At 41.3% G+C, this 14,753-nt stretch overlaps 2 protein-coding genes across 7 annotated transcripts in view; one reads left to right on the forward strand and one right to left on the reverse strand.

The window, feature by feature from the left end:
- Positions 1–860: 860 nt before the first annotated feature.
- dkk3a (dickkopf WNT signaling pathway inhibitor 3a) lies at positions 861–4,434 on the reverse strand (the record flags this gene model as incomplete). The annotated part of the gene is made up of 7 exons (XM_079160817.1): positions 861–1,000; positions 1,087–1,243; positions 1,339–1,483; positions 2,393–2,485; positions 3,633–3,692; positions 3,780–3,905; positions 4,153–4,434. The coding sequence occupies 7 exons, from the start codon at positions 4,432–4,434 to the stop codon at positions 913–915; spliced, it is 951 nt and encodes a 316-aa protein (XP_079016943.1). The 3' UTR covers positions 861–912.
- Positions 4,435–4,919: 485 nt separating this feature from the next.
- The window catches only part of mical2a (microtubule associated monooxygenase, calponin and LIM domain containing 2a), a 34,627-nt gene continuing 24,793 nt past the window's right edge, over positions 4,920–14,753 (forward strand). For 5 of the 6 annotated variants that reach the window (XR_013767099.1, XM_079159946.1, XM_079159947.1 and 2 more), the window contains exons 1-3: positions 4,920–4,962; positions 5,579–5,770; positions 13,710–14,079. Coding sequence is in view for 5 of the 6 variants with exons in the window: in XM_079159946.1 (XP_079016072.1) it covers positions 13,819–14,079 (261 nt within the window). In the remaining variant the exon portion in view is untranslated. Of the gene's footprint in view, positions 4,963–5,578; positions 5,771–8,224; positions 8,245–13,709; positions 14,080–14,753 lie in introns of those variants that run through there. The other variant, XM_079159948.1, reaches the window with a different exon arrangement.

A 14,753-nucleotide genomic window follows, 5' to 3' on the forward strand; every position in this document is an offset into this window, starting at 1 on the left:
CTCTCTGTGCCATAACAATGTTGAGGCCTAGGTCTTAAGCAAAAACATACAGTACGTCTGTGAAACGAAGCAGAAGACCGGATACTGCTGGGATAAAAAAGGTTAACCAAAACATTTTCTCAGAAATAACAAGAACAAGGAAAAGATTTTGTTACCAACAACTTTAGGATATGGAAACAGCTAGAATTAGAACGATCAGACATGTCTAAAGATTCAAATTAGTTTCCTAGATGGCAACATGACCAATTGTAGTCATTAGTAGCAGCTATTTATACGTTAACATAATTCTTTACCCGAGCCTGCTGACATCTCATGTAGTGCTTCCTGTGGATGAATACAGGTGTAACATTGAGGGGAGAGTTAGAAGGCCGAGCATAATCTATTATTGCCTGCCTCTGTGATACTGTTTCATTGATCATGCACTACATTAAGCATGATTGTATCTGGTTTCTTTTTTCCTTCCTGGTGCATAGTGATGCAGTGGGACTGCAAACTGGGTGCTCACTTTGTTCTATTTGGGTTTTACTTTATTAGGAGGACGCAGCTGATGATCTATGTGATACAGGTGACACAAGTTAAAAGAGTGAGGAGTCAACAGCTATTCAGTGTTTTACAGTTAATTCTATGTCTGGGATTATTAGCATAAGAGTTAGAGATAAATAGTATGGTGTTGTTTAGTATCAACACAGGACTTTGCAAATATAGTGTTTCCTGTTTTTTACAAGTTACTTTTATTACTACATTAAAATACAATAAAATAAATCTATTCTCATTATTTTTCCATGCAGTGTAGCTTTACCTCTTTGGATTACGCTGGCAAACAGAAAGTGCTTTTGCTCTTTGCAACAAAGCTGTGGAGTCAGTGGAGACCCCTGTTGTTTACAAGGCAATGTATACGGAATCAAGCTGCGTCTAGATTATATAGTCTATCTCTGAGTATAGACTGTCTGTCAGGTCCTCTTCACTCGAGTCCTCTCCTTTAAGGCACATGGACCCTCGCCTGTCAAAAAGCAGAGCACAAGTTAGTGACTGATATGCATTTAAAGCTTCCGTATCATTCTTTGCTTTCAAATGTGCTGCACTCACCCCAGGTGCTGGCAGTGGAGATCTCCTACACAGGGGCAATGTTTCCTGGGTCCCTCGTCCTGAATGTCCCAGGACAACAGCTCCAACAGGTGATTGGAGGCACCCAAGCAGCGCTCGCGCTCGATGGGCTTGGCCGAGCAGATGGGGAAGAGCAGGACTGAACACGGAAAGGAAACATACAGACATATTTTTGCGAGAAAATGTAGAGAATCTGTAAGCATACTGTACACTGAACTGTGTGTTGTACTGTACCTTTATGGACAAGACAGCAGAGGTCTGGGCTGCAGTCAGTCTGGTATTGACAAGTGCTGCCAGACTCTCCCTTTGTTGCATTTAGACTGCACTGACCCCATACACACAGCTGTTCACCACAGCACTCATTATCCTTAGTGCAGGACTGAAAGAATGAAAAGATATATTTTAATTTCCTTAAAATAATATGTCAGCGAAGCCAACTTTTCAGTAGATATCGTTCATGTAAAGTCTTTTTGTAACACGGGTGTCTTAAAAGTCACACAAATTAGAACATGGCATGCTCCTTCAGTTTAAAAAGGCTGAAACTCACCGGAGCATTAATGACATTAATTATTCTCAAAGCGTGACGTCTACGATGTGTGTTTTTTTTTTTTGTTAAATATAAATGAGATCAGCAGGTCAACTGGTCTCTGATAGCGGTGAGACAAGCTCCTGTTCCTGCACACCCTCGATGAATTGTTAATTATTGGATATGGGCAACGGTGTTTCTGGTTATTTCCATGCAGAGTTTTCCAGTGCAGTGCTTTTGACGAGACACAGATGCTGTCCTCTGTGTATTTATTATCCATGTACACTGTTCCCCTTGTTTGGCAGACTGCCAGTATCTTTATCCCTTTGCATTGCTTTTTACTCTGCCAAACGGAGGCCAGTTCATCCAATGAAGACACTACAGAATCAGCAGCAATAAAGGAGTCTTAAATAAAACCAATGGGTGAGTCTCTAGATGGAAGACTCTCATTACTAATGTTCATTTTGTTCTGGATGTCCTTTGAGAGATACAGAGAGAGAGAGCAGTGGGAAAAGATGGGCTCTTATTTAACCTTGACACATGCTGTTCTTTCATGTGAAGCTCATAGGACAGAGTGTTCACAAACAACACACTCCGGTTACACTTGTGGACATACTGCAATGCAGTCGAGGTGAAACCCCAGCTGGCCGGAAGTGTGTGTGTGTGTGTGTGTGTGTGTGCATTTGAAAGCAACAGTGCATTACAGAGAAAACTGTCCAAAATAGCGCAGGCGGCATATAAAAGGGACTTTGGTTCACTCACCATATCGATTGCTTTGCAAGGAAGACACTTGGAGTTGCGCATGTCATAAAGGCAATAACTTCCCTTCACACAGTCTCCATCACTGGTGCATCCCTAAAGACAAGAAAAAAAAATGGTATCTTACTCCATGGTTGGGTCAAACAAATCTGGTTATTATGGGAAATAAGAAAGACATTGTTTATGTTTTCAAGATGTGAGTTTCTGATGGTCTACTTAAACAGAGAAAGAATTCGTTTTTGTAATAAAATATGCCAAGCAAATAGATCAGTCTTAGAAATATCAGGATACCCCATCTAGATATCATGTGACCTTACATCGGATTTAAACCCTAAGGTAAAAAAAACAACAACTCTGGATTTAACACACATTCATGACACAAAATGAATGAATACAAAATGAAACCAAATTAAAGTTTTAGATTGCTTGGCTTTTTTTTGCAGCTAATTAGGCAGGCAGAACATCTGCCACATATTTATGGAGAAAGAGGCATCTCCTCCAGTTTTATTTTTACCTCTTCTAACTGGGACAGACTCGTGTACCAGAGATACCACGTAAACAGCTATTTACTTTATATAATGTGTCTAACATGGCACCATTCAACGGACTCTCTTCTGCCAATATACAAAGTGACAAAAAATATCCCAGAGTGTAAAAGTAGACTTACAATTTACCAAAAAAACTATGATCCACATCTTTATTATTTAGGCGATTAAGGTAAATGTTTAATCTGATGTGTTTCCACAATCTAAGCCATATAAAAGACATCATCAGAGAAAGCTGCTCTGGGCTTTTATACAACTACATTGTGAATAATGTTTCTAAGTCAGTGTTGCAGAAGTTTAATCCTGAAAGTGTATTCCAGTTATAAGCAACCTAAGCACACTTCATCATTTATTTATCAACAACATTGTACAGTCATCATTTTTGACGGATCAGGAACATTTAACATTTCTTTCAACTTTAATTTCAAACATAGTGCAGCCAAAAAAATGATTAGAGCTGATTGAAAATCCAAAGAAACCACACACACACACACACACACACACACACGGTTGGACTATTTTGCAGACATTATGCTGTGTCAGTGGCTGGGATGCTCCTGATATTATGCAATCTTAAGGCCTTTCCATGTTGGGAAATTCAAACTCAGCAGTCAAAGGTCATTAAAAGCACACAAGAGTGCTGCTTCATGATTTTCTCGACTGTATTGAACATCATTATGTAAACAGAATATACTTACATGATCAATATTGTTCCCCAGGTCACTAGAGTGGACAGAGGTGGTGATGTTGTTTGTCTCCTGTGTGAAGGTGGGACATCTGTTAAGCTTCATTCACAAAGGGAAACAAACACTATCTCACTTTTTGTTCACTGTTCTCAGGCTCACCGGTTCTACTGAGGTGTGGACATATTCATTATCAATAACTTTATCGGAAGCGGTTTCATTGTGATGACTTGGAGGAAGGTTATCGGGATCGGGATGAGGGCTGACACTGATGCTCTCGTTGTTCCTCTGGAAGATTCAGAAGGATTATCAGAGACAGATTTCAGGTTAAGAGATGCATTAAGAAGTCACTCCCATATTCTAGCTCCTTCCACTGCTGCCTCTAAGCTTTTTATATTTCCCACCAGAGCTATAATGCTAAATATTTCAGTCCCATTAACCGATTATCATTATACCAGCCAACAACCAATGATTGTTTTCAGAAGTGAGCAGTGAAATAATGCTGCCTCATGTAAAACGCTAGATGTCTGCCTACTTGGTGAAACGCATCCTCGGGCTCTTGCTGCGGATCCTCTGGCAGTTGCTCCACTTCTATAAAGCGGTCCGGCTCCGTCTGTCCCTGGGCGTAATTATCCTCAAGGATGAAGTCTGAGTGCACTATCTCAGGGAGGATGCCATGGCAGACTGTTGTGAGAGCCACAACTAGCAGGGCGACTCGCATCATGTTGCTGCTGCTGCTGCTGCTGCTGCACTCTGAGGGTGTGGCGGTGATGCTGAGAAACACAACCAGCGACACCACACAGCTGATGCATCTCATCACTGAGGGGTCATCACCTCAAACACGTTAATCCCCATAACATAATCTCCTAAACAGGTACAAACTCGCATTAGCTGGTTTTAAAATGATGAGGAAAAAAAACTCGTTTCTAAATGCCTCTTATAGTGTTCGATAAACTTGACCTGGACCATAACTTGCACACCTAAAGTATAGTTCCGGTCAAGTTTAACCACCGTTCTAAATTAGTGCGCGAGGTAAACGCTATCTCTACAAATCAGTACATAAGTACACAATAATTCATATTGAGCTATATGACACATAGCTGTGAAAAAATGTGATAGCCAATAATAATTATTGTGGGCAGTTTTCACGGGAACAAATTTCGGGCCAAGAAATAGTCCGCATTAAAAACGTGCAACGTTACAGGTTCAAACACGTGTTCTGAAATTGGGACACCGTTTCCTAATATCGCGAGCACCACAACAGACAGACCCGTCGCCATTGTTTTGTAAAAGGGGCGGAAAGGTGGGAGACATTAAACCGCAACAATTGGCACGGTCACTTCAGGTAAGTATGAACACACTTTTCATATTAAGAGGTGAAATTATCCAATTTAACGGGACTCTCTGCAAAATGTAGTTTCACAATCTGACCACAGGATGGCGTCATTTGCTTTCATGGTAAATATATCCGGGCCACGGAATTAACTTTGTACGCACACGTTCGCTGTGTTTGTTCAATGGTTTTCGTCCATGTGCTGCGTAGACTATAGTTTCTGCTGACACGTTGTAAAATGCATAATGTGTTGACTGTCTGCGGTCCGGGGTCGTATGGCGCCCAGGTGGTCACGTGCAAAACGAGGAACCACACCTGAAAAGCCAGTGTTGGCTTTGTTTGCTTCTTTATATTTTCATTGAGTTATTGGCGTATTTTGGAGCTATATCAGTTAAGCTTTTTGCACATACCTTTAAATAACCGTTTTGTATCTAAACGTATTTAATGCTGTAGGCCAAGCTTTTATTCAGTTTCTTAAGAGTTGCAGTCGAACCACATTCGATTGAACCCGATAAACCCAACCTGAATGAGTCGTCATTTATCTCTGTGGGTATATATTTAACTCTGAGGCTGTCAGCAGACGGCGGGTGGTCGCTCAAAGTAGTGAACTTTGTCTTTGACGTGACAGAGCCGGGATCCTCTGGACTAAACAGCAGCCACAGTAGCTGCCTGCTTTGGGATGTGTCCGATCCTGCAGCCCCGCCCTCAAACACTGGACACAGCTGCACAGAGAAACTGCTGCCTGTCAGCTGGCTGACTGAGGAGCGACACACTTCACACAACAAGGGAACAAGAGCTTGGATTGAGTTTGAGTTATGAGGTTAGTTCTTTTGTTTTACTCCTTGTAGTGTTTGTGTCTTTCCTGATCTTGTTGGGACACCTTACAGAAGTGCCGTTTTCCTTCTTTGAAAATGTGACCTGTATTTCAACAGTAAGTTTGACAAAAGCTCTGATATCACAGCCCGGCAAGGTTGTATTAACAGTTAAGGCACAGGGGCTCTCATCCAAGTAGTCCACGGTTCACTGAAGGAACTAACACCGGCCATTAGTCTACATAAGTATCAATTAAGGAGTTGATGTTGAGATAATGCTGAATTGTTGTGCTGTGATCAAGGTGTGATTGCTTCAGTTGAGCTTGTAGTTTTATGAACACGTGCTAAACCTTGTTGTGTTATTCTGATATTGTGAACGTTGTCTGAGAGGAGTCTGGGTTTGTCTCTGCTCCCTGTTAACAAAAAGGTTATCTCCACTTGCGCAACCTGCGTTTTTGTTCTGCTGATGTTTGTACCACAAATCACCTTTTGGGTGACTGTGTAACTCCTTTTTTTAAACATGCCTGTAGGCAAAAACCCATTCAAGAGTGGACTTCCAGCTTTTCTGTACATTCAAAGACAGTAGAAAGACCAGAACAGGTACATCCAGGTTACAATCAACCCTCTTCTTTACATTTGTTGTAATCCCACCATTAACTATAAGTAGCTTGTGAGGAAGCTACAAGTTAATGAACTCTGCCGCAAGTTTTTTTAAAATTCTTTTCAGCCTTTCTTAAGGCTGACTTCACCTGCTCAGCAGCCTCCAGACTGTTAATACTGTCTTTGGGATGTAATGACACAAACTGCGTCGTTATGAAAGGTGTGGCGTTGACAAGCTGTACTGTCAGGTTACTGAATGAAGCTCAGTGAGCGACAGAAACGGCTACTGTTAATGTTTTCTAGTCTGACTACAGGTCAACATACCTTTGCTTCCTGTTGAAGCAGGAACAAATGGCCAGATTCAAATTTGGAGCAATGAGCTAAAAAGCTTCTTCCACATTTCAACATACATGAGCAGTCAGTCTGGTGTGATTCATGTGTCTACAAGATGATGCACGATTTGTTCAGCAACATTCTGAAGGGGGGTCAAAAGAGTCATACAAACAGTGGTAGTTCTGCTGTGTGAGCCATCATTTCCTGTGTACTTTACGACTATTGAGCTGCTCTCCACCAAACATAAGATCCAAACTTTATTGCAGAGTCACTTTGCGAGTGAACGTGCTAACATCTATAAACAGTGCTCATACATATATATAGTATCTGGCCCAGACACTGATGGTCCATGTGATTTATGCTCCTGGTGATTAACAACCTCTCTGCTCATCAACATTCAACAGCAACTACATTATTCTCCTTTTGCTGGAATTTCCCTCTCCGCAAACCATTTTTTGAGTCATTCATGTGCTATGATATAAATATGTGGAAAGACACTGTAAACAGTGTGTTGCTCAATAAGATAAGTAGTCCTTTGACGAATGCTTTATCAAGCCCGCTTGTGTTTTTGCCAAATAGCTGCAAGGCTTATATTGTGAACATGCGCCATGATTACAGAATCATGTTCTCCTTTTAATAAATAGTTATCTTTAGAGCCGAGAGAACATAGAAACATTTGGAGATCACACGGCTGTATGATGTCCTGGACTTCCCTGTAACGCAGTGAGAAACCGGTTTAGTAAACCACTTCACATTGACATGTGAAGTAAATTGCTTTCTAAATATCAGTGACATTCATACAAACTTCCACATTTTTCAAACGGTCCTTTGATTGTTATCGAAATGTCAGAAAACACCCCCCTCTAAGCATGACTTAGCATAGCTTCAACACTGCTTCAGTGGCTTACAACTGCATATTCCTGTTCCAGCCTTCCATTTTTAGTTTGTAATTACCGGCTTTACTGAAGTTTAAGACAGGAGGACCTTTCTGTAATGCTGTTTTATCTCCAATCATGCAGCCAAGCGAGGGCCTACATTATGATGAACTCATTTTTTACACATCATGATGATAAGTCACCAAATAATTTCAGACTCTCAGTCCTGCAACTTTGACACACAATTGTGTGTTGTGTATGCACCACTCAGATCTCAGCGGTTTAATGCTTGCTTCTTTTAAGCTGCTCTTATTGTCACATTATGAGACAGTGGTTTCAGCCTCTTGCACACAGGTAAACAAATAAGCAAATACTGTGGACAAATGGATAAATCCGTGATTGAAAGCCCTCGTGAATGAATGAATCCGTAAAAACATCAGTAATGAAGGTATGTGAGGACGTCATGCTGTGGATGAAAACAATGCAACTGTGTCTCACGCAGCCCGATAAACTAACTGTGAGTGGAAGCTTGTGCTCATTATTGCCAGGGAGGTGTTGTAAACTTTCTCCTTCCTCTCCGCAGTATGTTTCCTTCCTTGTTCCACAGCACAAAAACGGACACGTGCGTCCAGGCATCAGCGACACAAAAGCGATAGAGGAACTCCCAGAGATAGGTGGGGCACGTTGTTCTTTGTCGCCTGCTAGGCATGATATCTGCTTTGGTAAAGCTGTTGCTACATTTCAAGATATGTGGGGACATTTAACAACCAAACCAACAGCACATTAAAGAAATGCAGCCACTGAAGGAGGTACAAGGAGACTTTGCTGTGGTAAATTCACTCCAGGATATCATTAACCCATTCCATCTGGTCAGGGACAGCAGCGCACTGAAAAGGGGTTCAAACGTATCTTAGTCATGCTTTACAGTCACAGAAGTGGAATTTTACAGAGGCAGCTCTCCTCCGAGCTTTGATCTGGACAGGAAACCGGACACACTCTGCAGCAAGAGTTTGGATGGGAGGCGTCTCAGGGAGCTTTCATTTAGAGCTTTTTGAAATGTAAAATAAGGCATTGTGTCTCCTTCTCAGCGCATCACCATGATTCAGTTTAACTACAAAAACACTCCTGTTGTTGCAGAAAGTCGATAGTGTCCAACGTAACATTTGGTTTTGTGTGGCTACCAGCCAGGCCCTGCTTGCTGAACACCGGTGAACCCTTGACTGGTATTGATTTGAACTTTGAACAGTTTTGTTTTCATCTCAGGTAGTCCTGTTTACAGGGTCCAGTCCTGTTGATATCTTTTCATGTCATGTGCTGTTTGCTTCTGCAACATGATGCTTGTCTATTCTGAGCCTGGCTTTACTGATTGTTGGCTTACAGGATTGGCTATTCCTGCTCTGCAGTAATGCCGCAATCTAAACCTTCACGGTGCCCCCCTGTGATATGAACGAATGAATGACGCCCACTGATCTTTGACCCTCAGTGCCACTCAGTTTGCAGCCTGTCTTCGCCTTGTGGTTTATATTTACTACATTTTTGGCTCTTAGGAGGATCCAAGTTCACTAGGTTGTAAAGTTCTGATGGCTACGTGAATGTGTTTACCTTGGCCACTTGTCTTTATTTTATTGGACACACTGTAAATGATAACACATTCAGTAGACACCAGAAGGTGTAGTTAGGGTCAGAATAATTGTTCAAGTGAATTGTTTGTGTCAGTAGCTGAGCAGGCGCTGGTCTGTGCTCAGTGTGTCCAGATAACGGGACGGGCCTGCAGACAGCAGCCCTGAAGCTCCACAAGCCTGCTCCTGTTTGTGTAAATTAACAGGTTTTCTCCTCTGAAGTTGACTGGCATTCACTGCCTTGTGCTAGTGTTTCTACCTCGCTTGTGACAGATCTTCTTTTGTTTTGGCACTGCTGCCCGAACACGCAGTCAGATTTCCGAGGGCTGAGATAATACTGTGGAGCTCTGGGGCCTGGTAGAGGGCAGAGCCTGCGGGCTGAAGTCCACATAAGTGCACTGTTTTCTGAGGCACGCTGCCTGCTTATCGGGCCTACAGAGAGTTCCTTCCTGGTTTTCTTCAGTCCAGTCTGTAATTACTGTCGCTGGCTGGCTGCACTACAGTCTGTGTATTTCCCAGCACTCCCAATGTTTTCCTTGTGTTGTCAGCTTCCTATTGTATCCTGATAGCCTGAAGCTATGCGCTCTGCAAAAACAAATGTTCAGCTCAGCATTGCGTCACTGTCAGAGTCAAAACACATGGCCTGTTTTGGGGTGGTCATATACTGTACATGAAAATGTATAAAATTAATTATTTTGTGTTAAGAATACTAAAAAGCTATAGTAATCTATTAGCAAATCCAATGAAAAGACCAAAAACAACAATACATTGATCGTACTAAGTGTTTGTGTTGCCAAAGTGTCTTATTCTTTTGTGCCATCAAAAATGAAGTTCTAGTTTATTTTGAGTCTCTCATCGTTGCTGTCCTGTGTTGTAAATACTCGAAAGTGGACCATGTGTATATTTATACACTGCTAAATATAGTCCCCAACAGATGTGCTATTTACTTCTGTTTGAGTCATTCTGGCTGAAAACTACATTACCCAGCTGTTTTATGAAATCCTTTAGCTTTTTAAAACAAAATGTACCAATACATTTCTGACCCAATTTTAAAGAATTCAGTCTTTAGAGAAAAGAGTGTCACAGACAGGGTTGGGAAGTTGCAAAGTAACACATTGTTGGTTTTCATGGGGTTTGTTGACATTATGAAAAATGTAGAATAGTGCCAGCTTTGTTCTCCGAGACTTGAAATTCCCGTGGTTGTTCCTTGTCTGGCCATCCATGTTGTACACTAATGATGTATTAACTGTTTGATATCATAAGAAATATGTGTGTCTGTTTTCCATAAATGTGGCAGGATATGTGTGTTTTTTAAAAGTGTGCATGTTTGTATTATCATCTAGGTGTAACAGGTACATGTTTCACATTCCTAACATTCCCTTCTGTCATACTGGAAACTGATGGCTTGCTTTGTCTCTCAGACACACAGCAGTGCTTTCATTCTTGATCGCACGTTCATGCTATGGATTTGTACTTACACAAAGTAGAAGCACTTTTCTCTTTGGGCAATGTGCGATATACAGTTAAGTAATTACGTTGAGTAATGGTAAAATGATACATAAAATATCAGGAGATAGAAGTGCGTAAATTGTTAAATAAAACTATCAAACCAAATTTAGCATTGTATAAATTCCTCGCTGCTTACAAAGAAATGAATCACTATCGCTAACTTTCTCAATTAGCCACAGTCGGTTTCACTCAATCAGATCATTTTCTAAACAGACAAGAAACTTAAAACCTGCTCACTATTAAACTCTCTGATCCTCTTACGCATTCTATGGATCGATTGTGATGTGTGTGTGTGTGTGTGTGTGTGTGTATGTGTGTGTGTGTGTACTCTTTCCCCTTTTTTTTACAGCCGTTCTGTGGGTTTGTTCTGTCTGCCCACAAGTGACTTTCCATTCTGTCAGACTGAGATGGTGAAGTCATTGGACTCTGTCTGAGACAATGCAGTTTGAGTGTTGAGCACTGACTTGGCTATGAAGACAGTAAGTGGTACCTTTTCATTAGTCCTCGCAGACTCGTACAACAGATGGTTCCAATAGTTGTGCCTTTTTTTTTAACCTCTTTACTAGGACTGAAACGTGAAAGCACAAGTGCAGTCAACGTGTCTTTATTTTAATTTTCTATTAAATTATTGAACACTGGCCAAAGTTTTGAATAGTATGTTAACAATTTGAACATAACATTATTTGGGTTTTTGTGGAAAAACAGCCACAAACGGCAGTTGTAAAAATGTAAGTTTTTTTTTTTGCGGCACAATACATTTTGTCCTTTTTAAGGCATAAACTTACATCTCACTACCTCAAACAAAATAATTTAAAACTCAACTGTCAATGAAATGACTCCACAGAAGTGTTTAGAAGATATTATATAGGCCCCAAATGCTCCACATACCACATGCTAGAATACACAGCAATTTTCCCACCACAGTCTGCTGCCAGGCATGAAAGATTAAAGCACCTGCATCTTATATCATGCCTGTCTCAGTCATCGCCCGTCACTCATTGACAATCAGAGTGAAAAAGCCATGGAGGTGGTCGTGTGACTATCTGTCTGGGGGAGCCAGTGAGAAGGCTTGCAGAGTGTTGGACTCGTGCTGACGGAGCGGTTCAGGGCTCTTCTATGCTCGTGGCAAAGGAATGTCAGCCCTCAGACTTTGAGGCTGAATGTCTGCTGTGAAAGGCCTCAGGGGCCCACAATATCTACCCACAGGACAGGGGCCTTTTGAAGCTACAAAGGTGTATCAAGCAGACTGGAGGTCACCCGGCTGTACAGCATTTCTACGGCCTGGTTGTTGTTTCTTTCTCTGCCTGAATCTTTCTCTGAAAACAGGATGCAAATACACAGCCAAACAGGATGTTGTGCAAATTAATATGCTAATTTTAGCTTGGGGACAAACACTGTTGCTGTATGAGCAATATTCAAAATCTTACCGCATTCAAATCACAATCAGACATGTTGTGACCCAAAACTGAAGGAGTCATCGAATGTTGCAACTCACTTTGCATCACGTTGGTGTTCACTGTCCTCGGCTAAAGCTCTCTGTGACCACTTTCATGGTAGTCACACTACCAGCTGAGGCCCTGGGGTGGGGTGTGACAGTAATAGTGGATTACTGTGGGGGGCTGTTAGAGTCCTGCACAGCTAGCCTGCCCTCTCCTCTAACCCTGCCCATCCCACTCCATGGGACATTGAAATATCAAAGGCAGACTTAACCCAAAACTCACAGAAGCTGTGGTCTCCACCCAAGTGAGCACGCACACGCTTAATGCAGAAAATGTCCACGTTTTGCTTTGATGTTGAGTTCTGGCACAGATTCTTTGGGCATGGTTTTCAAAATGCTTAATGGTTGATTGGCGGAAAAAGAAACTGCATTGTATTTAATTCAGTTCAGCGCTATTCTGACACAAGCGTTTGTTTTAGTAATGGTGTCTTTCCCACGCAGGCTCATATGTAAGCATACTGAATGTCCATGCCTCAGTAGAAGGTGGACTATTTCGCACGCATACCCAATCAAAGCCAATCAATCTGTGTTAGTGTGGGTTTGCATTATAATTGACTTCAAAGTCCTCTCTTTCTACTGCTGAAAACATGGTCTGGTTTTCAGCTGGAATGAAAAATACCACAAGAGAAATACTTTTCTGGTCTACTCATCCATGGTCAGTGCTGCACACCAGGAATGAAAGCTTTGCATTCCTGGCAGGTTGCAATTATAAGGAAACCACTTTTTCAAAAGTTATTTTTATATAGATATATTTATATATATTTTTTTGACTCCCTGGAGCCATACAAATTAGCCGTCACTGCAATTAAGAAAGTTTATACTAACATATGGAGGACTTATTGATTAAAAAATATATATTGCATACAATTCCAGACTCTACTACAAACATACACCGCTGAGGCTCATCCAAAAAAGGCTCCAGTTTTAGCAAGGTCCTGGTATCTTGTAACAATACAGTATAGTTTTGACTATTTGTCCACTGAACTTCACCAGTTTTGTTCTGTGTGAAGCTATCATTGAACCCTGAAGCTGTTGAAAAGTTCGGTTCTCTGTTAAACCAATAAGTAGTATCAAGAACCACAAACAACTCCTTTTTATAGGCCACAGGGTTATGCCTCTATAAAGTACAAGTGGTGAATATGCTCGACAGCTGTCTGACGGCAACACACTGGCTCATTGTACATTTTTTCTTGAGTTTCTCTCCTTCTTGAAATGTTATCTTGTCAATGTGGGTGTGAGCTTACAGCATGGCGACTAAGATATCGACTCTAAATGAGGACTGGTACTGAGTGCACTCTTGATAATTCGGTAATGTAAGCTTGAGTCATGGAGAAAATGAAATACAGCTGTCTACAGTCTAATCTATAAACCATTCAAATTAAATAATGTAATGAAACATGTCTATTTTATTAGGCTAATAATAGAATATGAAAAACAAAAAAGAGCGAAAAGCCATCTGTTAGTGATTTTCTGCCATGAGATGACATCAGACTCTTGTGTATTGCCTCCACAGACTGGGCATGACAGTGAGGGCCAAGCTGAGGGTGTGACCACATCAGGCAGAGACGGCTGAAGTAAGCAGGAGCCTCAACACATTAAACCATCTACTGCAGCCGGGAAAGATGGGAGAGACAGAGGAGGAGAAAGATAATGTGGGGAAGCTGTTTGAGGACTTCGTTCAGGCCTCGACCTGTAAGGGAGCCCTTCAGGCCTTCAACGTTCTCTGTAGGAGGCTGGACATCGACCCTGCGGACAATGCCAACTTCTACAGCAGTCTGAAGGAGAAGGTCACCTCGTGGAAGGCCAAAGCACTATGGAGTAAACTAGACAAGAGGACGTTCCACAAGGAGTACAAGAAAGGCCAAGCCTGTGTGGGCACCAAGGTAATTTTAATTATAACTTTGTATCACCACAAAAATATTTACCAGTAGGCCAGATATGAAGATGGTGGATTTACAGGAGATGGAGAGCAAGATATTTGTAAATGTAGCAAACCAACAGGTTTTGGACAATAGATGCTGAATGTATATTTTTGTTGCTGCTGGCCGAGTATACTCTACAATTTTTAGATTTAATTTCCAGGCAGGCATTGTTTTTCTTTGTGGTTTGGTATGAAAGTATTTTCAGCACGGGCTTAGACAGGTGATTTGTTTCTATTCACATGGCCCAAATGTGCACTGTGTTTTTGTTTAATTATTTTTGTGTGGAAACGCATCAATTTTAAGAAGTCTACTTTGTGGTGCAATCAAGGACCCTCCACTATCCCAGACTGTTTCTGCCAAACAACAGACTTTAAATAGAAGAAACAATTCACATCTTTCTTATTTGCTTTACAAATATACTTTAGCTTGTAAATGCAGCCAACTCTCAAATCTTGACTATTGGATAAATCTTTTAGTTTTCAGCTAGAATAGCAGAGTTTTTCACTGCAGTAACATCACAATGATGAAGCTGACTAAATGTTCACTCTGATGGGTTATCTATCGCAAGCATGTCTGTCCAAGTTCATTTTCATTGTGTGCTGAAAAGTAAAAATTAAAGCATCACAGACAGCACG

The sequence above is a fragment of the Pholis gunnellus genome (genome assembly GCF_910591455.1).
Source record: "Pholis gunnellus genome assembly, chromosome: 1".
NCBI classification, from domain to species: Eukaryota; Metazoa; Chordata; class Actinopteri; order Perciformes; family Pholidae; genus Pholis; species Pholis gunnellus.